The 23555-nt window shown below is 47.4% G+C and overlaps 3 protein-coding genes across 6 annotated transcripts in view; 1 reads left to right on the top strand and 2 right to left on the bottom strand.

Moving 5' to 3' along the window:
- Positions 1-2773: 2773 nt before the first annotated feature.
- On the bottom strand, positions 2774-7767 carry LOC125954813 (tryptophan 5-hydroxylase 1). The gene is made up of 8 exons (XM_049685427.1): positions 7554-7767; positions 4820-5147; positions 4577-4742; positions 4432-4482; positions 3819-4100; positions 3373-3732; positions 3091-3307; positions 2774-3022 (listed from the first exon to the last, which is right to left on the bottom strand). The coding sequence occupies exons 1-8, from the start codon at positions 7659-7661 to the stop codon at positions 2945-2947; spliced, it is 1590 nt and encodes a 529-aa protein (XP_049541384.1). The 5' UTR covers positions 7662-7767; the 3' UTR covers positions 2774-2944.
- A 3777-nt stretch (positions 7768-11544) lies between these two features.
- LOC125954801 (JNK-interacting protein 1) lies at positions 11545-19510 on the top strand. Its single transcript, XM_049685410.1, has 5 exons — positions 11545-12144; positions 15360-16018; positions 16089-16870; positions 16950-17134; positions 17208-19510. Exons 1-5 carry the CDS (start codon positions 12062-12064, stop codon positions 17278-17280), a joined length of 1782 nt encoding a protein of 593 aa, XP_049541367.1. The 5' UTR covers positions 11545-12061; the 3' UTR covers positions 17281-19510.
- LOC125954786 (uncharacterized) overlaps positions 19510-23555 on the bottom strand; it is a 36991-nt gene continuing 32945 nt past the window's right edge. For all 4 annotated transcript variants that reach the window (XM_049685380.1, XM_049685379.1, XM_049685381.1 and 1 more), the window contains 3 exons: positions 22353-23504; positions 22147-22292; positions 19510-22077 (listed from right to left, as the gene is read on the bottom strand). In XM_049685380.1, coding sequence (XP_049541337.1) covers positions 21796-22077; positions 22147-22292; positions 22353-23504 — 1580 coding nt within the window. In that variant the 3' untranslated portion in view covers positions 19510-21795. The remainder of the gene's footprint in view (positions 22078-22146; positions 22293-22352; positions 23505-23555) is intronic.

The raw sequence follows: 23555 nt of genomic DNA on the forward strand, positions 1-23555 counted from the left end.
GTTGTTCCTATCTGGCGTTCGGCAATCGATCTGTTCCGCGGAAAACTGCGTACTCGTTGGTTGCATCTTGCACTCGCCCGGTACGTCAAAAAGGTACAGGATGCTGAAGCATTTTTTGGAAAAACAGCAAACAACCGCCTAATGGCGAGCGAGTGGCGATTGCACAATCGAATCCGGGCTTTGGCATCGGAACACGCGAGAAATACCTTTTGGCAGGTTTGTCTCTTCCAATTTCCTCGGCCAATTCCTACTCTGGGGCTGAGGTAAGAATGTTCTATTGCGTGAAGGATACGCAGCATACGGAATGGCATCCGTTAATGTGATAAAGGAATGGCCGGAGAGAACCTTAGGGCCTAACGTTAATCATGATTCCTGCCTGACGCCAAAAAGCCATTTGGCAGCACTGCTGCTGCTGTCGGAGGCTACTCTGATGTTGCATCTAGAAGGATGCGAAAACACAATTTAAGGATGCTTCGATGGTAGATGCTTCGGTTATGTAGACAAACACATCGTTACTGTGGCCTCACAAGCATCTAACGACCTTTGGAAAGCATTGTTTTTAAGCGAGCCACACACGCCCAATATTATTGGTGAATATTCTAGGTCACTTGGATTTATTCAACGTATTCAGGCTGTGCAAAATGTTTTCCAGTTACTGAAACTATGCTGAATATATCAAAGAAGCCTGGATACAAAATTTGCCATGGTGGAGCCGGTTTTAAATAAGTCTTCATCAATCCAATTCCATACACGGTGCTACGTTGTGCTTCTTTGATTTTTCTGAATCATGACGAGGAGTATACTAACTCTAGCCGTATGGCCGCAGATTCACATCTCAACAATGGGATAAATTAAAACAAAATTAAACATCAGGAGCGAAAACGCGCAAACGAATCAATATCACCAGCAGCAGCAGCAGCAGCAGCATCGACATCAGTATCCCCCACCCACGAACGAACGAATTTAATTTCAAAATAATGAAAATAAAATTAGAACAAGAGAGTGGCGCCTCAAAAGGCGCACGCAAATCAAGCTCCCCAGGATCCATCTAAAGGTTGGATGTGCGAAAATGAAGCAAAGGATGGACGAACGAAATAAAAAAAAACAAGCCAAACCAAGAGGAACGCAATCCCGAATCCGCGGGGCTATTCTCGCGCTCGCCCAGCATGGGAAAGGGGTTAAAGAAGCGGAGTTGTGGCCTCTGGTCGCCGGTTGGTCTCTGTCCGTTTTGCGAAAGGGGAAAACGCGCGAAACACAACAACAACGGGTGGTGGTAACTAGGATTGTAAAGGGACAAAAAAAGGGAGAGAAAAGAGAGGAGGTGTACAGCAAAAAAAAATGGTTATAAAAATAAGCAAAAATCAAAAACGAAACCAAATAAAGTGGCGAACAAAACGGATATTACATAAAATATGTACATATTCCCGGTCGCGACCGGAGTCTCCTGGAAAACCGAGCGGCCACCGAGGGTGGTGATGGTGGCCACCGTCAACCATCGGTCGATGGAAGGGGTGGTTGTTGTAATATTGATTCTAAAAAACCTTCCATTTCGGACTGCCTCACGGACTACCGCACCGCACGAATTCCACCCACGGTGGTCCAGGGACAGCGGACCGGGAGCTGCTGCTGCAGCTGGCCACCGAGTGCAAGCGGCTGCTGCTGCTGCCACCACACACGGTGGTGGCAGCATCCACCGCCAGAAACGCCAGGAGTGACTGCTGCTGCTGGCGTGCTTATTGTGTTGTGATTCGGTTTATTATTATTTTTTGTTTCCTGTCCACCCGCCACTCCGTGTTGTTCTCATTTATGCTCTCTGCGCTCGCGTGTGTGTGTGTGTAAACTTTTACATCGTTCCGGTTCCGCTTTTCCACCGGACTCGTTGGGTTGTGTTCCTTTTTTTTGTTTTCGCGAAATTCCTAATTGAGATGGGCATCAGGCGGAGAGCAGCGTGTGTCGCGCTGTACGGTGTGTGGCGTTGCAACCCCTGCTGACGTGGCCACTGCTAGAAAGAAGGGGTGTTAAACAGCTTCTACCCTAGTCCACCGTGGGTGGTAATGACTGGAGGGCAACAGCACCGCTACGCCGTACGCCTGATGAATTTACGCTGGCTTCCGTGTTCCGTTCGGTTCTTTGCTCAGCGGTGCCGTTACTTCCGGATTTTTCTACTTTTTAATTCCAGCTCATCATCAATTGTTCGCTGGGGATGCGTTTTGATGTAGCCAAAAGAATCTGGAAGGGAAAATCTCGTTAAAAACACGTTTCAAAGAGCAATCGATCAACGTATTAAAAAGCTTGGAAGCGGAATCGATGAAGCGCCGCCGAAAGCGTCGATCCTAGGTGGCGCTGCCATCGTTAAAAAGAAAAAGACGAAAGTAAAGCGTGTTTCAAATCGCGGCTCGAAAAGATTAAGTATTTTTCTTGATTTCTACATTTTATCATCCAAACAAAACTCTCGAGGACTGGAAGGAACGGTCATAAACGTTTAACATATCCAAAATACCCCCCAAGAGTGCTCTAAGTCATCTAGTCGTCTAGTCATCAGCACGAAAAGGACCAATCGAAAAAGATTTCATTGTCGTGCTTGTTTCAAATCGTGTCTTTATGCTGATATGCTCCTTCCTAATGCCCCTCGTGGGGGTCCAAACGAACAACGATTTGTTTGAATTTTCTAGCTTTCCTACTGTAAACGCAACCCCATTTCGAGTCAAATGAAAAACACATTGAGAACTGCTGCTTCGTTATCATATTGCACGCATTCGATTATGCTGGTAGAACATTTGCTTTATTGTACATTCTTATCACATCCAAACGTTAGCCTCTTTCACGATAAATCACACCATGGATGGTTACAGTACATTCAGACACTCACACCAAATAGAGATTGTTAAAATGCTTCAAGTGTCACGTTAGTGCGATCGACCTGCTGTCCAACGTCTTCATATGTTTATGATGAACCTGCTTCAGCCGTCGTTGATTTCTCTCCCGGGTCCGAACCATCCGAGTTCGGACTCTTGTCAGCAACCTAAAAAATTGAAACGGTTGCCGATTATCAGGTCCATCATTAAAACCATCAACAGGACTTCGCCTTACATGTAAACTACTCGAAAGCAGCTTCTCGATCGATTCCACATCAAGATTCTCGTCCAGCGCGGACACCTTCTTCAGGGCGGACGACACGAGACACAGATCACCGCGTAGCTCACTCACCACGGCCGTGATCTTCTTGGCGTTGCTCAGCACCTCCACCGTTTGCGTGTACGGATTGTACCGCACCCCGAACGGTCGTTGAATGTTCTCCGCAAAGGCCCTGCGGTAAGGACAGAACAGTTAGAGATGATCCAGTATCTGATGGTTTTCCCCCTACACTCTCACCTCATCTTCTCCTTCGCCTCTTCAAACGAGTCGGTGTAGTAGTACGCATTCTGGTACGCCGTAATGATGCACTCCTCCTGGCACGTGATCTCCGGATCGAACCGCTTGATCTTCGACGGTGTTGTGATGGCATGCTGCAGCTCGGCCACCGAGGAAAGCAACCCAGCACCAAACACCTTAAACCCTCCGTCCTGCTGGCGACACAAACCAAACTCGACCGTAAAGAAGTACAGCGTCGCCAGCTTGTTAATGTCATCCTCGGACGCACCGAGCGACGCCAATCCAATCTCCTGCGAGAACTGTGCAAAGCTCGAGTTGGCCAACAGCGGCATATGGCCGAGCAGCTCGTGGCAGCAATCGCTGGAAATACAAAACTTCAAATTATAACACACCCAGGGCACGCCGGTCCCGGGCAACCGGAGCTATAGTTCGAAGTTTCCATTTACGGTTCCGGTGTGTAGAACGGATCGGACGAGTGGCGGATGTACTGGGTACAGTGAAACACCCGAAAGGCGAGCCCAGACAGGAAGTCCCGTGGTGAAAGATAACCGGCGACCGGTCGTATCATGAAGCCCGTCTTACGCTTCAAATACACGTTGATATCCTGCAGCTGCGGTAAGTTATCCTCCCGGTAGCCACAGTACTTTACCAGCTCCGGCCAGTTCTCCAGATACTCCGGTACCGCGTGCTTGACGTAGAGTTTGTGCAGCTCACGGAACACCGTACCCCTGTTAGTGGAAGGAAATAAGAAGGGGAAAAATAGCGTCAAGAAAAGCAAACACTATCAACGTCTTGCAGCTCATCAGAAGGCCAAAGTTGAAACCAATTTCCAGGCATGAGACGTTGCCCGCCCTCGATGATTCAATTAGCTCCGTTGAATGGGACACTCGTTAGTTCTTCGAGAGACTTGGATTGATTGAGCGAGCGCATCCAAACCCAGGAAATCGAGCATATCCTGCTCGGATGCTACGTCTTAGCAGATGTAGGCAGACAAGAGCGAAGGTGATGACGTGGTTGAGCGCACCCAACTTGTAAATTGGGATTCTAAATTCGATTTACCATGTCTTGATCTCCTCCGGAGTGTACTGCACTCTCGGGATGGGGTTACCACTGTCAAAAGGAAGAGAGTGAGAGAGGTAAATAGAAAGAAGTGGTTAAGGGTGAATGCCCCATTTCCGAGTAGTAATAGAGCAGTAGCACTTACTGCTTGTACGAGTGGGCAATGGCCGAGAACTGTTCGCGTCGCTTCCGGTACACCGGATCCTTGAACCCGGGATGATCCGCATCGAGTTCGCTGCCATACATCAGAACATTCTGGGCCCGGTCCAGGTCCGAGATCTTTCTCGGAAACCAATGCATTTCGCCAAAGTCTGCGCAGAATGGAAATGGCTCATTTACAACGTCCTTGATCATACTGTAAATATCGTGGAGTTTCCCGGGCACTTACCGAAGCTTCCACAAGCGGACAGTGGTGTCGGTGGTGGACCATCGTTGCTGATTTGCGCGGCATAGTTGACGGAATGTACCTCGCGCTTCAGTAGCCGCAATACTTGCTCCAATCGATTGGCATCGCACTCGATGTCGACCAGGACGTCGGCATGATCGCACGCCTCACCGCTCTTGTTTAGCTCGACGTGCAGCACGTTGATGCCGAGCTCCTGGAACACACGAAGTGCACTCGCCAGACCGCCGATCTGGTTCTTGAGCGTGAAAATGATCGAAGTACGGTCGGAACCGGTCGGACGCTCGTTGCCGTTGCTGTGATCGGCCGTTTTCTGGAAAAGAAAGTATATTTCAATATGAAGGTTCAAAGTGTGACATGCCAGAAAATAGCTATAGGAATAAACCATGTGGTGGTGATTTGTTCGGTTGCGCAAACATAATAATTTTCTTCTTGATCAATTCTCTTGAATAAGTTGAAATCGTTTATCTACGGGTTCCCTTTGAACGATTTAAACAAAACTAAAGTGATACTATTAATAGTGTTTCAATTATTTTTTAATTGCTTGCTTTAGTAATGTGTTTTGTAGAAAACACTTTCCTCGTTAAAGGGCTCCAAAAAGATTAAGAACACTTCATCCTTCAACCTCAGAAGCAACGTCACCGATAACTAAAACACATTCGCGAAATAGAATAGTCTAGCTACGTATTCGACCAGTTTTAGTTTAAAACAAGATTCTATTTCTTTTGTGTGTTATACAAGAATATGTGTTTATATCACGAAATCATTTTTTTAAATAAACAATCACAATTATCACTTTCATTTTTGGGGTGTTCACCAATTAACCGTCTATTAACTGATGGCCAAAAAGTAATTAGCCTACTGATGATTGCTAAAGCTAAAATATCTAATTTATTTATTCTCGAACTTCCCTATTAAATTTTTCAATACGTTTGGGATAACTTAAACTTCATATGCTAAGGATATCTTAACTTTAAAGAAAGGAAGAATGTTTAACATCGCTTCTAAGAATTGTTAGAGTTTCGAACCAACGTATTACAAAATTACAGGAATTTGACGGAGCATTTTCATAATTTCATTATTGAAAGACGATTGGCACTTTAAATCAAATATTAGCGTTCTGCCCAAGGGTACATTTTAATCGGCGCGGTCTCTCGAGCGGCCGTCTTGAGACCGGCGGAAACTAAATAGCCGCAATACATAGACATTTAGTTTACATCGGGAACTATTCGGCCTTTGTGCCCAAACAGTTCCCGCCGGGCTCAAAATGTCCACCTCATATGTGTCTCAAATAGGTTCCATCGGGAACTATTCGGCCTTAGTGCCCAAACAGTTCCCGCCGGGCTCAAAATGTCCACCTCATATGTGTCTCAAATAGGTTCCATCGGGAACTATTCGGCCTTAGTGCCCAAACAGTTCCCGCCGGGCTCAAAATGTCCACCTCATATGTGTCTCAAATAGGTTCCATCGGGAACTATTCGGTCTTAGTGCCCAAACAGTTCCCGCCGGGCTCAAAATGTCCAGCTCGCAAAAAATATCACTTTGCGAGAACGAGAAAGCTAGAGTAAGAAAGAGTGAGAGATTGAATGCCGCGGTTGTAATCGAAAGTGGAAAAATTACATCACGTAGTCATTGACGAATAAAATGACTGAGAGGCGCATTGCAAACTATCCTGGCTCGTGTAGTGCATGTGCAATAGTAAGTATTGTTGTGTTTAGAAGTAGATTTATGTTTCGAAAATTAATTTATCTGTTCTCTGAGCATTTCAGGTTCAAAGGTACCGGGTCTATGATCGTGTAAAGATGACAGGATATCTCTATTAATCCTTCACACAAGGAGTTGCGCCGAGGACCAGGGAAGAGTCAAGATTTCCTGCATCAAGATCAACAAGCAGAAAGTGAAAAGTACAGAAGCAGATAGTTGTGTACAGCGAAAACAGTGTATTGTACGTGGCCCATTGCTGCCGAAGAACTTTCGAAGCCAAAGCCATTTGCGGTGAATCGTCTGTGCTGAAGCACATCGGTATAAACAATATCACATGGATATAAAAAAATGTGCAAAATAATAATATGAAATTCAATATTAAAAAATGTGCTCCAAAAGTACAAAACCCATGTAGTTTTGTTTCATTATTAAAATTATTATTTATTATTAAATATTTTCATAAAGTGTGAAAACGATCCAAGCAGGCTATAAAATCTAAAAATAGAATAAAAACGCTCCAAGCCGGTTTTAAAACAGTGTCCAAATAGTGTCCGCCGGTCGCAATTTGTCCCACTACAGCGTCCAAATAGTTTCCGCCGGTCGCAATTTGTCCCACTACAGCGTCCAAATTGATGCCCATCGAGAGGGACAATCCGCGGATTGTGCTGCGGCCGAATAGGTGCTACGGACGCAAAAATATATGGAAAATTTGCTTGATATTTTGGGATTGGGCACCTCTTTGGGCATCAGACAATCCGCGGATTGGGCATCAATACGGTCTCTCTTTCCTCGTTGGGTGTTTTACTTTGAATTGAACTGCCGAATTATTGAACGCTTTTCACTAAACGGTGGGATTAACTTTGATTTGTGTTTCATGTTTCATCGTTTCAGCACCGTGCGCCTCCATTGCTTGATATTTCAAGCAGGGACCAATGAACAATTAATTCCTCTTTACACCGATAATCCTGCCGAAAACAATGGACACAAATCGTGACAATGGACAACCGATAGTTACAGCGAATTCCTTGCGCCGATGCAGCGGGCTACCCTCCTTGACGGCCCATTCCTGATCGCCGCTATGGTACAGCCATAATCCCAATAATCCTTTGCCGGAACCACTCATTCTGGATCGCACAGATCGCTGCAGTTGCAATCACACACACACACACGTGCACTCACAAACCGCGAACCGCGAATCGCGAATCGAAGCAAAATGACTTCCTCCTTGAAGCGGATTTTGGACACTGAACTGGACAGGAACAGAGGAACGGACACAGCACACGTGGCACGCACAAAGCACGAGAATCAACTGGCAAGCGCCCGTGCCAGCGATGGAGCTTTTATACTCGCCACGACTCCGGTCGAAAACAGATCGTCAGCCCTCCAACAGGTGGTGGTGGAGCCCGTGAGGACCTTCCCGGTGGGGCGGCGCCATTGGCAAACACACAGAACCAACCCAGGCTACCGAGAAGTGGTAATGTATTCTAGACTACCACCACCACCACCAGCGTGCCCTCCTTGGTCCAGGACAAGGGATTCGTCCTTCCGTATCGGGCACCAACCAGCATAAAATCGTTTCCTCCGGTCTGCACACGTTCTCATCCTTTCCACGACACCCACACCAACCTCGGCCTAGACTGAGAGACAGAGAGAGCGAGAAAGAAGGAACATGCGAACGAGCGAAAGCAACGGAAGATTCCCGGAGGTTCGATGTTCTTTCGTCATCGTGCTTAAGAAAATTTCGCTCTCGATTGGCTGAATCACGATAATGTCAGGGAATAATCTAAACTTTATCTCGTCGTTCCGTGATTTTATGCTGGTCTATGCAGAGTTTGGGGGACGGATGCTGAATGGTCGTCAACGGCAAGGAGGAATACCGGAAGGGGAAGGAGCGGACAATGTACGAACGTGGGCAACAACAACGAAGCTACCAACCGGGGGGACCAACCCGGGTGACACACTGTGACGGTTGATGATGATGGCGATGATGAATCTGTTTCGATATTGCGAGGCATGCGTGTGTGTGTGGCGCAAATTGAAAGGATCTACTCCAATGGAAGTACCAAGCATGTGTCCTCAGGAAGGGTTAATGACGAACAGAAGTATTCACTCCTTGGGTGACCAACGATTATTTAGAGTTATTTTAAAGCGTCACATTTAAAGTGTATTAAATTGATTGAGATTAAATAATTAAGAATATGAATAAATAAGAGCAATTAAAGTAGCCTATGAATGGTCAAATGACCTTGTTGAACGAATGTTTCAAAGCAACAATCTGTTCTGTTCTGTGCTACAATCTGTTTTATACCCTAATTCATTATTGTCCTTTTGCTAAGTGTAAGTGTGATGAAATGGCTTGTTCGCAACTAAATGAATTTGGAAAAGCTCTGCCAGTTAGTAACTTAAAAATACTTTCTTGTAAATTATTTAATTCTACCTTTGAACCACCTTTCCCAGGACATGGAAGCAAGCATCTTCCTCGGTAGACAATCTCGCCAAATCCACTTGAAAGCTACAGCTCGATCCACCATACAATGAATGCTAGTCCTTGCAAACGTTACAAACAGAAAGGAAAGGTGAAAACGAATCTCGCCCAAGTGTTTATCTATTAGCTCGAGGCGCTGCTCGAGGCGATGCACACAGCGGTCGGAAGCGGCCGGGTGAGAGAGAGGTCGCTATGTATAAAATCACTATTTGTTCGCCTGGTCTGGCGGGTCGGCGCCATTTATTCTGATCCCGCTTACGCAAGCAGCCAGCCAAGGGGAGCCTGAAAGGGATACTTCTTTCACACGGTAGCTCCTGCATGGTGGCAGCTACCACTTCTGGAGCCAGAACGACGTCACACGGACGGCACTTCCTGTTCTCCGAGGGTTTGTGGGGAAGATTTAATTTCTTTTCTTTGACTCGTTGGTTCAAGCTGGTACTATCTCGTCGTATTTGCCACCCCTTTTGCCCTTGTCGTCGTGTTTGATTTGTGGTTGGGTTTGGCGTTAGGCGCTTCTTCCACCTTCACCGTCAGAAACGCTCTTACTAAGCAACATACTAAACCGCGTAGTTCGCACAGCCTTTACCATTGGCCCAGTCAACGAGACACGCGAAACCGGAACAACGATGGACGAAGAGATGCGTATAGCAGGATGGTCGGACTAGAGCAGTGCGGTGTTCCACTTGTTGCTGGTGTGGCGAGCATGACAGCATGGCTGACTCCCTCCCCCCCTCCACGAACGACGAAGGAAATGAAACGTGGCCACAAAGGGATATAAAATCGAAACGCTGTAAGTACCACCCAAGTAGAAGTGTGTCCGCCCGGTGAAGACAAGCGATAAAACCTTGATTTTGCTTTCCATTCCTTTACCGTGTTTGTTCAGGATGTGGCCACCACGTAGGCGTAGGGCTCGTGGGACACGCGCGAAACGAACGTAGCTGCCTTCGATGTAGCGAACAAAACGATCCACTATCCAGCAGCAGTAGCAGTAGTGCTACGATTGCGATCGATCGATTGTTACGTGGTGGCCGGAGTTGGGAGAGAAGATAACGGAAGCCAGAGCGAGCGCAAACGTGTCGCTGTCCATGAGATCGATTTGGTTAATCAGAAACGATTTGCAGAATGGTTTTTTGATTTCAAGGGCCGGGGGGTGGCGGTTTACTGGTACATCAGGAAAAACATCAGAGCGATTGGAGTATTCCAGCAAGCCGACGAGTAGATCATGAATATATTCATCAGCTAAGAAGCGACTGCCACAGGACGAATGGACGAGTGGAGACTAGCGAACGATGAATGAACGCTAGATAGCACTGCCTGTGAAGCAACAGGATAAGCGCGTGGAAACGGGCACCTAACGAGCTGATCCTGCTGATTGATGACTTTCGGTATCATCATTTGATAGTGAAGAACCGTCTCGCCTTGTAGTATGTTAAAGATCTAAGCAAATGATAGCACTTCCCACATTTTGTTTCTTTCGATTGTTCTTAGTTTGTTAGATAGAATGCGAAGCACAAGCCCAACATCAATTTTACAGCAAACACATGAAATTTAATCATAAGTTTAACATAGGAATACATTTGTTGATGAATTTGTAGCGTTTTGTAGTGAAGATGTCAAGAATTTTAAAATCTGAATAATTTCAAAATGTATAAGTATTTACAGTAAATAGTAATTAATTCTAAAAGACGATTCCATATTTTAGCGATGTTAATGAATGTAACTTGAGAACTACTTTCATGTAATAAAACTGTTGGAAGTATTATTCCTACAATATTCATATTCCTTTATCATGTTTTTTCAAAAAAGGTTAACAAAAATAATAATAATGTCAACGAAAGCTCCAAGAGACTTCAATTAACCAATTCATAAACTCACTTCCATTCAAACGAAAAAGATGTCTATTCCTCAGTTCTTAGAAACGTTCCAGAGAACAATTATGAAGGAAGTACCTTCCATCTCATTCTCCACTTACTGCCGATAGCATGATGGCATCACGAATCTACAAGATATGATACCGAGGAATTTAATACAACTTTTTCGTAGTTTGTAAAGAAGCCAAATTCGGTCATCAAAATACCGTCAACCGTATTTTGAACAACGTTCGTCCGCTGTAGTGAAGCCCTACGCTAGCAAGAGCATCGTTAGTGGCTGCCTTCAGATAGCTTCCCATAACACCGATGGCTCGAAAGCATTCTATAAAATCGTCTTTCTAGCATGCATGAAGCCTTACCAAACATGCATGCCAGGAATGTTGTGTCGTCATATGCCCGATCTGCGCATGTCCCGTGTTGATGGTTTTTCCCCTCTAATGCCGGAGAGCATAGATCCCGTACCATCAGCATATGACATACTGTTCTCGCTCTCTCTAAGTGTGGCCAGTTCGCGCTAGTTCGTCCTGCGTACTTACGGTCACGGAAAAGAAACTTCTCAGCGAAGGTGCCAACATCGAGCACCGAGCACCGAGCAGCAGCGTAGTGGTGGTGCGCGTTCTGGCAAACGTCAATCCGCGAGAGCACTCCACGGACGGGTCCTCCTGGGCACTGGTCCCGTGTGTGGTGAATTGCGAAAATCCGCTGGAAAACGGGAAAACACTCTTTTCCAACCATCTTCCACTGGTGACGAGTGAAATCGAGACGGATACGGTGCGACAGATCCGTGTGCGTACCGGTGAACTGCGGGAATAATTCCCGTTCCAGGTGTTTTGCAGAGTTGGAACGTCTGGAACGGGTTTTTGCGTTGCGTGCCGTGGTTTTGCGGGTGAAAAGCTGCTGCTAGAAAAGCATGTGCGCGTGTGTGCGGTTGGTGTATGTGTGCTTGTGTGGCTGAAAAGTGTGCAGCAGCAGCAGCAGCAGTAGTAGTGGGCCGTTAAAGCGGACACCTCTAATCGTTCCATATCACAAGGTGGCAACCCCAATCCAAGGGCCCATTTCATCGCCTACGGAAGAAAGAAAGGTTTTTCGTGAAAAATCGGCCTCCTTCGATCCTCCGCGGAAATCGTCTCTTTCGCTTCGCCGCTCGTGAGTCACCAAGCCACAACAATGGCCGACACGGAGTTCGAGGAGCTCCGCCAGAATCTGGATGCGTTGCCAACGTTCCGTAGGGCTCCGGCGCCGTTCTACTCGTAAGTACCTCCCTCAGGTCTCCACTTCTTCTTCTCCTTAGAGCAGTATAGGTGTAAGTGGTTGATCCTGTACAAGTGTGTGTGTGTGGATTTTACACAGGAGGAATAACAACCGCAGGAAAAGCACACCTCGTCCAAGGGGTGGGCTCCATTACCTAGTTCACCACCAATCTGCACGTGTGTGTAGCCCCCACTATGGCGCCCATGCAAATCAGTGCACCTTTCGATCCATGTGCGTGTCCGTGTGCGTGTCCGTGTGTGTGTGTGCGAGCGTGCGTGGCGCTTCATTAAACCAAAGGCACGACCCCCCAGGGGGTGGCACGGCACCTCACATCGTACACATCCTTGACACATTCAGAAGAGAGTCCTCGATGGTCGCGGCAAGGTGCATAATGGTCAGAAATGGTGGAGGAACATGACCCTGAAGTGTCTGCCGGAAATCAAACATGACCGCAGGCCAAAGGAGTTCGCTGAGCTTCCCCGTGTCCTGCTATACCCTGGCCAGGGGATGACACGGGGGATGGATTGGGGTATTAATGTGAAATCTATTGGTCGCTGTCCATCTCTCTCTTCATCTTTCTCTCTCTCTATCTCTCTGTAAGCCTTCGCGCACCTTCGCTTCATGGTCCAGACGTCAGCAGGGCTTGCGAAAACATATTTTCCTCGCTGTGTGTCATCGGTGCCATCGACCGCATCTCATGCGGCCCCCTATGGCGTGTATGACGTGTATGAAGATAATGTGTAAGTGGAGAAGCATCCTGCCAGCATCATCATCACAGCCAGGCCGTGCTCTCGGTGAAAACGGGAAATGCTGATGTCGAATGTGCAAAAGACAGGAGAAAAAGCAGAATAGGACCATAAGAGGCACCTTGCACCCGGCGTATAGTGGGGGCTGGGGAAAGTGATTTATGGAAAAGAAGAGTTTAAAAATAGTCGCATGCTTAGGACCGGTTGCTCCGTCCCGGTTCTCCTGCTTGAATTGCTTTTGCGCGCTTTGTAGTAACTACTCAGCAACCTACTACCGGGCGTAGCCTTACATCCGGATTCAATGGAAGGAAGGAAGCAAACACTAACTATCCACCATCCTGTCCTGTCCTGTGGATAGCTAGGGTGTAGTCAAGCGAGCCCTAAAAGTGGACACCGGGCATGGATGGATGGATAGACGAACACAACTCGGATTCTGTCCTACGTTGGTCCTGTGCTGCTTCGCTCACCCATACATAACATAATGCTGATGAGCATTTGTCGGTGATGTTTGTTCCGCGAGTTGCTCTTTACTGTTCACCGGGTCCTTGCCGAGCTCGATGCGAGATGTATTACGTGAGCTCGAGGACGGGCACGGATTGTGCAACAAAAGGCACGACATAGAACGTGCTTTTCAATTAAACCCAAGCCCGGCCTTTACTGCTCATCTCATTGCCCGGTTCGCAGCGGGGACTGTCTCTTTGGGACTGTCAGGAAATTGTAAGGAAGGATAGAAAGCCCTACAGCACACAAAGGGCCCCTGCAGGGCCGGGCAAATAAAGGGTTTGCGAATATGGTCGGCACTATCTGCGAATGACTGGCCGGCGGCATAATTAGTCACGTTTGCTGCCGGTTGGATGATGTTCTTGTAAAAACCAAGGAAGACCTCAATATGGCGCATCAGTAGGCTGTGTGATCCGTTGCGAAATGCTGTAAACGAAGTGTACCACGGAGGCTACTTCGATGTAAGCCTCGGGGAAGCTGCACTTTCAGAAATTACGCAGCCCCATCGGCTTGATGAAATTCATTTACATATTTAGTTGTTTTGCGGCACTTTTTCCCCATTTCGTTCCATTATCAGATGGACTCGTGGATTACTGTTGAGGTAGGGCCAAAGAGCGCTCCACTTTATAGTGCTCATCGATCGCCACTAAATCGCTCTGCCACAAAATGGTACGACGTCCAATACGCGATTAAACTTTCCAACACGAAGCGGATGCGAAGTATGGAACCGTTTTCGGCCGTGGGATAACATCCACCCCGACACTACTTAAAGGCGCCACCCGCACCACGATGCCACCGGGAAAACTGTTCGTCCTCGTCAAGTGAAGCAAGAAAATGGAGAAAATTTATTATCTTTCCTCATTCCATCAAGACCCGACCATCGGACGCGGAAAACTTGCGGTCGATTCCTCCACCAGCTCCGCGCGCCACAGGACGAAGGAATGTTTTTTTTTTCGCTTCTCCGGAACGAATAAAATATTGAACCACACTGTGCGCCAGCCGCCGGGAGTGAGAGAGAGCCTGGGCTGTACGCACAAAACAAAAAAAAACCAGCCAAAGAAGAGCCCGGCGAACGCTTCTGAACGGTTTATGCTGCTATGCCGGCGGCAGCACTTAATAAGGAGATACTAAAATTAATCGAATTTCCTTCCAGCCAACCGTTGCGATGGTATTCTGTTCTTTTTGTTGTGTGTGGTCTAATCTGCCGTTAACCACTGCGACCACTGGGGCTTAGGCCTGTGTGCGTGTGTGGTATGTTTGATTGGACAAACCCCGCAGCATCGCAACGACGACGAGAACGACGACGACGACGACGGAGAAGAGAAACCGACAGCCATAAAGCTGCATTAGCTAACGTGACAAGGTTCCTGGCAGTACGAGGATCTGCTGAGCTCATGTCGCGTCGCGGCTCGCGGAATCTCTAGCATAGCACAAAGGGGTAATGATGGTCAGCCTTCACCGTGCCTTATAGTGCAGGATTCGGAGAAATCAAGAAGCTGAGAGCGGAGACCGGAATGATGTCATCCTGGTACGAGGAAGACTTTGCGACCGGATCAATACTCGGTGCATGTCGTCGAGTATCGAGCTCTCGTGGTGGTCCAGTCACCAATCCACCAATGCTCCAATTCAGGCAGGCTTCTGCAGCTGCAATAGACTGTGCAATCTGCGGCTTGGCACTGGTGTTTGTGTCGTGAAAAAAAAACCGATCCAACTAATACCGACACTGGAAGCTGTTTGGAATGCCTTCGAGCCGTGTCGTCCGCAGCAAGATGCTCTCAAAATGGCGAACTGGGTCAGCAGGACCGCTACCTGGTCCGAACGAAAACGGTCGCTCTCTCTAATTTGTTTATTTTCCCATTTTCCACCTCGGCTCCACCTCGAGACCGAGATGGATTGCAAATTAAACGAATTATCCTTTAGGCTTCGGGCACTAATATCTCCGCTTTTCCCACTGCTGTTGCATCCAGGTTGGTGGGCGATGTCGAGCTGGATCTGGAGGATAGTCCATCGTCCAAGAGTGACGCTTCCGACCACGATGAGGAGGAGGAGGAGGACGACGATTGTCGAATGTCGACCGTCGGTGTCGTGGATGGCATCACATCGGTCGATCCAGTGCCGAAGGGAACGCCGAGCAAAACGCAGCAGATCATACAGACGATCAGTGCGATCAGCACGAGCAGCAGTAGCAGTACCGGCGAGGAAGACGACGAAATCGGCGATGGACTGCGTACCGTAACGGCGTGTAGTCAGCGGGACACCGACCAGCGTAAATCATCGGCAACAGGTCATAACCTTCACCACCATCACCATCATCATCACATCGAGGACTATCAGGAGCAGTCGCTCGGTTGTGGTAGCTCCGGACCGGACAGTTTGCTTTCCGTGACTCACACCCTGTCGGAGCTGGATGTAGACGAAGCGACCACGAAAGTTCCACCGCTCACCGTCGGTACCGCTGGGCAATCGCTGGTCCAAGCAACCGTCGCTGCCGCCGCCGCTGCTACGGCTACAGCCGGACACGGTGCGACCAGTGCACAGCTTGCTCGGACCAGTTCGCTTCCTTGGATACCGGGTCAGGTTGAGCGAAGAAGGCGCAAGCTACCGGAGATTCCGAAAAATCGAAAATGTAATGCTTCAACCCCATTTTTATGTAGAACCGTAACCCATATTGACCTGATTTTCGTTCGCTTTTCCAGCTTCCGTATTGCAGCTGCTCACCGGACAGGCCTCACTGGCGGACGAATTGAGTGCTAGCAGCAGCAGCAACAGCAACAGCCGCAACAAGCTGAACAGCAATCCCTACACCTCGTCGACGACTTCACATCACGGGGCGCCGGGCGGTTTCTTCAAGCAGAGCTCGCTCCTTGCCCTCAAGTGTAGCTACCTGCTGGACGAGGACTCGAGCCCGGACTCGGAGCGGTTGCAGAGCCTGGGTGATGTGGATAGTGGCCACAGTACGGCACACTCACCGAACGATTACAAGAGCATGTCGCCACCGGTACCGCAGGCCGCTTCACCGGTCACTTCGCCCTTCCCGCCACCGTACGGTGGTGTGCCGTTCAGCCAGCTGGAGATGCTGGAAGCGACACACCGGGCCCTGCACAAGTTCATCCCACGGCATCACGACGAGATCGAGATCGAGATCGGTGATCCGGTGTACGTGCAGAAGGAGGCGGAAGATCTGTGGTGCGAGGGGGTAAATCTGCGGACCGGCCGTCAGGGTATCTTCCCTTCGGCGTACGCCGTCGATCTCGATTACAACGATTTCGATCCGACTTCGATCGAGATGAAGCGCGAGCGGTACCTGCTCGGTTATCTTGGTTCGGTGGAAACGATGGCCCACAAGGGTACGGGTGTGGTGTGCCAGGCGGTCCGGAAGATCGTCGGTAACACGGCCGGTACCAGCGAGTCACCGAAAGCACAACCCTGCATACTGGAGATCTCCGATCAAGGCTTGCGCATGGTCGACCGGTCGAGGGTGAGTTACTAGGACACGAATTTGGGTGATTAGATCTAACGTCGGAACTAATGATCGATCCGATCGCTCTCCATTGCAGAACAAGAAAACCAAGGGCCCCTGTATAGACTACTTCTACTCGCTGAAGAACGTGTCGTTCTGCGCGTTCCATCCACGTGATCACCGCTACATCGGCTTCATCACTAAACACCCGACGGTGCAGCGATTCGCGTGTCACGTTTTCCAGGGAACGGAATCGACACGGCCGGTTGCAGAGGCTGTCGGGTAAGTAGCACGCGTCGCGATCGATCAAAACGATCATAACTACTAACCGACTCACCAACCCTTCACTTCACAGACGAGCATTCCAGAGATTCTACCAGAAGTTTATAGAAACGGCATATCCGATCGAAGACATTTACATAGATTAAGAGAACGGTCTGGCAAACGGTCCCACCACGAGGACGAACAGAGCAGCATTATCCAAAAGAGGACATCCCCAGCACGAGCTCACTCAACATCTGCACTCACCAACAGCTAAACCCCAACACACATACACACACACACACCGTTGCCTCCCACAATGGAGCCAGCTTAAATCGTATAGTTGTGTTCAGTTATCGCTTATTGCCCCTATGTTCCTTAAGGGAGGTTTGCCAGGATCCGGTCGGCACCTGGATTGTTAAATTATGAGGTTAAGGCATGCTTGTGGCCTGTGAAGGAGAGAGAATGTTTCGGGACGTATTGCTGGCGGCAACAAGTGCTCCTATTTGCTAGGTTAAGCAACATGAAACCAAAGAAAATCAATGTTAGAATTAGCTGTTTTCATGTTTCCTTCATAGGTTTCTGCAGTGGCTGCTATTTTTGTTTATCGGTTTTAGAAGTAGCTTAATAGTGCAATTTCGTTCGGTTTCGGTTAGATTAGGTAACCATCCATCGCCATCGACGACCGTAGTCATAGCATTCTTTGATAGGGACAGCAACAAGATCGACTTTGGTACACTTCGGAACAGCTTTGTAGGGTGGCTTTTTGTACAATCTGATTCTACTTAATCCTTTATCCATCTTTGGGACAACGTTTGTGTCTTTTGCAAACGCTTCATACTAAACAGAGGGAAAACGAACCCGGGATCATCACAGAACACATCTATAGACAGAAGCATATATGAAAGGCATTCGATGGATGGCGTAGCGTGGCTTCTTTTGAATCGATCACTTTAGCAGATTTCGAATTCGTTTCGTTGCGCTCAAAGGCAAGCAATAGAGAGAGAGAGAGAGAGAGGAGAGTACACGTGCTCAAGCACACATATGGTTTAGCTGTGAGCGATTGGACCGGAGGTAAGCTGTGGTACCGCGAAGAGTGATTAACCCAGGTGAGGATTTGTGGGTGTTACAAAGATACACAGCAATGAGTTCCAATTTCTTGCTCTTTCCGCAACTCATGTATCCGAGCGCACCTTCAAATTTCTATGTAAATATGTTACGATGAATGTTGAAATAAAGAAAACATCAGGAATGTGGCCTATTCAAGAACGATGGTAAGATGTGGGTTCGAAGTTAATGCAAAGTCACTGGATAAAAATTGGCCAACATCAGAGAGAAACAGAGAGATAGAAAGAGAGAGATAGAACGCGCGTTGGCACGTTATGCAGGAAAGGAAACTATATTTGTAGTACAGAAATAGGAACGCAAGCTTGGAAGAGCATAGAGGTACAGGCAAGGAGGATCCTGCAGATAGCGTTTGCATTTTGCTTTTCCAAGAAAAAATCGAATGACAAAAAGAAAACGGTTACTAAATCGCTTCACCCAACCTCTGCTATGGGTCTGCGCAAAAACGTTTGAAATTTGCTACTTGCTACGAATGAATAAATTGTGGATCAAAGTGTACAACGGCCATGTTAACTCTAGCTCCCTGACAACAACCCACACTTTGCACCATTTTCGTGTTTCTGTTTTCTTGGCTTCTCATTTCCAAACCAATATGTCGTGGTAGCAGGATCGCATGCAGAATGCAGCATTTGTTCTGCGACAGTACAACAGAAAGCGGCGACGACAAGCGCCTAAATTACTAGTAAAATTGACCATAAAGCATCATCCACGGTACCGTACTACGCGGCAAGAAGTATTATGGGTAAAAATGAATAATAAAAAACCAACACTTTAACGCAAGGACACACAAACATACAATACTAACATTCGTTGTCATTCTACTATAATCACAATCTTCAGAGAGGCTAGAGTGAAAACGAGCTATAAACATAGAGGTGGTTAATGAAGGATAATGATACAAGAGGAAGTAGAAGAGAAACTCAACAAAACCAACCAAGCATATACCCTTCTTTCATACAATAATGCATTTATTCGAGCAACACAAAAGAAACATAAAAAAAGGATTGCAAAATGAAACGCATTATGAAATCTCAATAACACCTGTTGGAAAACTTCAGCAACAATCTAATGAACAATAAAGAAAAACAAATACATTCCACATGCGATGAGTAGCGAGCGATCTGTTGAACTTCGGAAGAACCCGGAGAAGAACACTTTCACATTTAATCTACAAAATTTATCCAGAAAATGGCGTTGAGTAGAGCATTCTATTGGGAGCGGGAAATTTCAACGCTCGCTGAAACATTAGCATCAGCACACACACACAACATTCGAGAGTGGGACATTCTCTGCATCCCGAACTTGCCGCCAGTGGGACGGGACAGTGGAAATGGTTGGAGAACATATTTACTATAATCAGGGATAGTGAGGGCAACGGGGCTGCTGTTGACGTCGATGGTCACGGGTTGGGCGCAACGGATAGGTAAAGTGTCTTTAATGCTTCTAGTGCGTGCGGTAGAAGAGGGTATGTTGCAAGTAAAAGTGAAGCAGAGCAGCGAAAGTAGCAGCAGAAACAGCAGCATACGGCAGCAGCGGCGGGGGCAGCAACAGCAGCAGCTAGAACAATGAGAAATGCCTATGTTTAAAACAAAAGTGCAAAAATGTAAACCAGCAGCAAATAAAACATACTGTGACCAGTCTACCAACCGAAGTGCTTTGCGATTCGCTTGACCCTTTCGCTTACAGTCTGACGCTACAAACATCGGCCTCAACATCAGAAAATGGAGCTCTCGTTCGTTGCATTCACAAATGGTTTTTACTTTATTCTGTTTTAATCTGGTTTGTTTTTCTTTTTTCTCTTTTCTTCCGTGATTCGTGACATTCAGTGTTGCGTGTATATTTGGTAAATTTCTTCGTTTGCTACCACCAATCCTATACCATGCTACCTACGAGCACATCAGAATTCGGTTTGCACATTAGAAAATGGAAAGGGTTACACCGGACACTGATGCTGATGTGTACTGATACACTTGGGATGCACGTGACTACATGGGAAGGACGGCATTGAAACCGGCTTGTGACTTCTTAAATTATCCTCATCGTTGTTCGTTGTTTGTTGTTGTGGCCGTGGCATCTGCTGATCGGTAAGGTGGCAATCGGAAGAAATTGATTTGGAGTTGCACGATTTTGCGGCGCCTCTGTCTGTCTCGAGAAACGAATGCAATTAAGGTTGTTTAACAGTAGCTAACGTAAGGTAAATTGATTTGTTTCGGCAAATTTTAACGCAGGAAATCGGCAACTGTTTATAGCTGTACTAACCAAAGACGCGCCTGATACGAGCACTGTTTAGCGATTTTTCAGTGATTTTTTAAAATAAATATTGTTACTAATGTAAACCAATGGTTTCGTCTAGGTATAACGGCTTGGTTGTTTGTTTCTTTGTGTGTATTCTTGTTTGTTACACCTATGCCGCTATATAAAAGATTCTCTATGATCTATCTTTGTTTTGCTCTGCCAGCAATTGACCAGCGTGTGCTTCCGCATAGTTAAACCTCATTCCGCATACCTCGCACACAATTTCACACCAGTATAATATATGTACACTACAGCTTACAATCCATCGAAATATAACTAACGTGCTTTCCCTTGCTTGCTGGATTTTCCTAATTAATCCTTATAAAATATCAGTAACTTTTCCTTGTGTGCCTCCAGTTCCAGCTGCTTCTCCGATTCATAAGCGTACCCACTAGAATTAGTCTACTTAACGAATGCCTTATCGGGACCAGTGGGGGTTTAAAACAATGGTTTAAAATCGATAAGAAGATTAGTGATAGGAAACACATACACATACATATCAATGTGTACAAACACACTCACACATACACCCGGCGATCGCAATCGCGATCGTCGGTAGCAAAGATAGAAGGGCTTCAATCTGCTCTGCTGTGCGCTTATGGCAAACCGTGAAATGGCCGTAAACATTTCGTAAGAAAACAGTTAAACGAAGAATCATAGCTCCCTCCACCTTCCACCCTCCTCTACACAACAATGCGCGCCATACGCAAACACCCACATACATGCACTCATGACACCATATCCTAAAACCACACTAACTGACTGACTGACTGACTGACTGACTGAATGATCATTTAAGGTTCATCCGTAATAGGCGTAACGAGAGGACAAGAAGGATTATTAGTTTTGTGTGATTGTTGGGAAAACAATGGAACATTATTGCACTAAAACTTACGAGAATACTTTCAATCATCACTTCCGAATTGCATAGCAATATACGTAACGCGTTTTGTCGCACATAGCATCGTCCCGGTATTTTTTACACAATTTTGCCACACGTGCATGCATGTGAGCGTGCGAATGGCCAAGTGTGAGCACGAATTCGGATCGCATCGCACTGGCCGCTATCTATCTTTGCAAATGAGTTTAAGCCTAGCAACATTTTGTATAGCTCTCTAGAGGACTGGTGATCTGAAGTTGAAACAACGGAGCGAAGTGCTCCCTTAAAAAGAAACAAATCCATATCAGCCGAAGGTGGGTTTGGTAAGCAGGCCCATGAGTAGAGTTGAAACAGAATCCCGAAGTGCGCGGAGCGTCCGGTATTAACTCCCTGGTTCCAGCTTGGGACCGGCCGAAGCACCACCACTGTAAGACGTTCGCATTGCACTCGTTGTGATGACCGAGTGTATCATCGATGTAACGACTGCCGAGGTAGTTCTTTGTGGGGTGGCATTTCCTCCTCCTCCGCCTCCTCCTCCTTCGCCAACGGAGTTTGCTCGCACACCACCAACAACGTTTGCGGCGTTTCCACCATTGGTGTGTATCTGAAAACGGTACTCCTGTTGAATTGACTGTAGCATCTCACGCTGTTCTTGTTGTTCTTCCTGTTTAAAGACAAACAAAGGGGATTGAATTAGAATGAATACGAGAACAGCTAGTGACTTGCTGCTTACCGCTATCCGCTCCAATCGTTGTTCATGCGAATCCTGAAGCGTTGGATAGTTGCCGACCTGTTCACGTATACTAGCCGTCGTTGATTCCATTGTGAGGAGCGACTGATCAAGAGCTTCAAACGAGCTCGGTAGAAATGAGGTCAAGTCTGAAAAAAGGGAGGGGGGAATAAGATTTTGCCACACAAAACTTTATCCGAACCACTTACCGGTGCTTGGATTGATCAGGTCTTTGTAGCAAGCGGTTAGCTCCGTCGGAACAGTGCTCGGTTTGATTCGCTTACTATCGCCCGTAATGGATTCAAAGTCACCAAAATTTTCCGAAGATGCTAGACTGCTGATGCTGCTATTACTGTACGTGCGCTTTAGGACGCTCGTTGTGCGAGTACCACTGCCCGATCCCTCGTAACCTCCGCTAGCAATTCGTCCACTGAAGGCCGGTGGAGAAGGGACACTTCCTCCGTATCCACTGTACGGACTATGAGCATTGCTTCGCTGACTGTGAAGCGATGAGGCCGGGGACAGAACGGGCAGCGGAACCGAGCCACCACTGACACCCGTCGACGGGGAGAACGGTTGCGTGAAATAATGTTCCGAGGTCGGCAACGGAGGCACTCTTGGCGCGTCCGTCATTGACGGTGAACCCGCCTGTTGCGGTCTATTTTCCGTGTTTCCCTTCTGCAGCACGGTCGGTCTATGAGGTAATGATGATGGTGAATGAACTACCGCCGGTGACAGTGGCCCATCAGCCACCGTTCGTCCAGCGGGGCTGGCTACATTAGTGCTTGTACTACAGCTGCTACTGCTACTGCTACTGTTGCTACAGTGCTGATCGCCACCCATCGGTGACCATTCGGCGACCTCCGATGGGCGTCTTGATTGGCGCATCGTTTTTGCGGCGATCGAAACAACATTCATGCTTTTCACGATCGCTGACTTGACTGAGTCCTTTTCCGGTGCAACAATCGCCAACGGAACTCCATCACCTAAACCTCCGGATTTAATGCTACTGGCCGGTGACGCCGGCATCGTCATCAGCAGCTTATCGTCACTGTCTGGCTGCAGATTGGTGATCAGATTCAACACCGCTTCCTCAATCTGATTCGGATTCTCCACCACGGGCTCACCACTCTCATCAGGCAGCTCCACCTTGTCGACGATGACGGAGAATTTGCGCTTCATCTCGCGCACCATCCGCTGGCCTTCCTCTTCCGAGACGAGCGTATTGATGCACACAAACGACTGCACCACTTTGGTATCGTTGTCCACCTCCAGGTAGCCCCGTGTCTTCAGATAGATAAAATCACCGGTACGGGCCATCAACCGGTAGCATGATTCCCCATTCTGGTTGCAATCGTACACTGGAAGAGAAAAAACCGCAACATTACTTTAACATTCGTTATAGAGGAACC

This window comes from Anopheles darlingi, chromosome 3, assembly GCF_943734745.1.
Source record: "Anopheles darlingi chromosome 3, idAnoDarlMG_H_01, whole genome shotgun sequence".
Lineage (NCBI taxonomy): Eukaryota > Metazoa > Arthropoda > Insecta > Diptera > Culicidae > Anopheles > Anopheles darlingi.

What these genes read in the sequence shown, in the direction of transcription:
- LOC125954813 (XM_049685427.1), bottom strand. Translation starts at nt 7,661, where the DNA reads ATGAGTGGTTCCGGCAAAGGATTATTGGGATTATGGCTGTACCATAGC. An exon ending in ATCGGCGCAAGGAATTCGCT is followed by an intron (nt 5,148 to 7,553) that starts GTAACTATCGGT and finishes TTTCTTTTCCAG; the next exon opens with AAAACGGCCGATCACAGCAA. An exon ending in TGCTTTCGAGTAGTTTACAT is followed by an intron (nt 3,023 to 3,090) that starts GTAAGGCGAAGT and finishes TCAATTTTTTAG; the next exon opens with GTTGCTGACAAGAGTCCGAA.
- LOC125954801 (XM_049685410.1), top strand. Translation starts at nt 12,062, where the DNA reads ATGGCCGACACGGAGTTCGAGGAGCTCCGCCAGAATCTGGATGCGTTG. An exon ending in GCATGGTCGACCGGTCGAGG is followed by an intron (nt 16,871 to 16,949) that starts GTGAGTTACTAG and finishes TCTCCATTGCAG; the next exon opens with AACAAGAAAACCAAGGGCCC. An exon ending in CCGGTTGCAGAGGCTGTCGG is followed by an intron (nt 17,135 to 17,207) that starts GTAAGTAGCACG and finishes TTCACTTCACAG; the next exon opens with ACGAGCATTCCAGAGATTCT.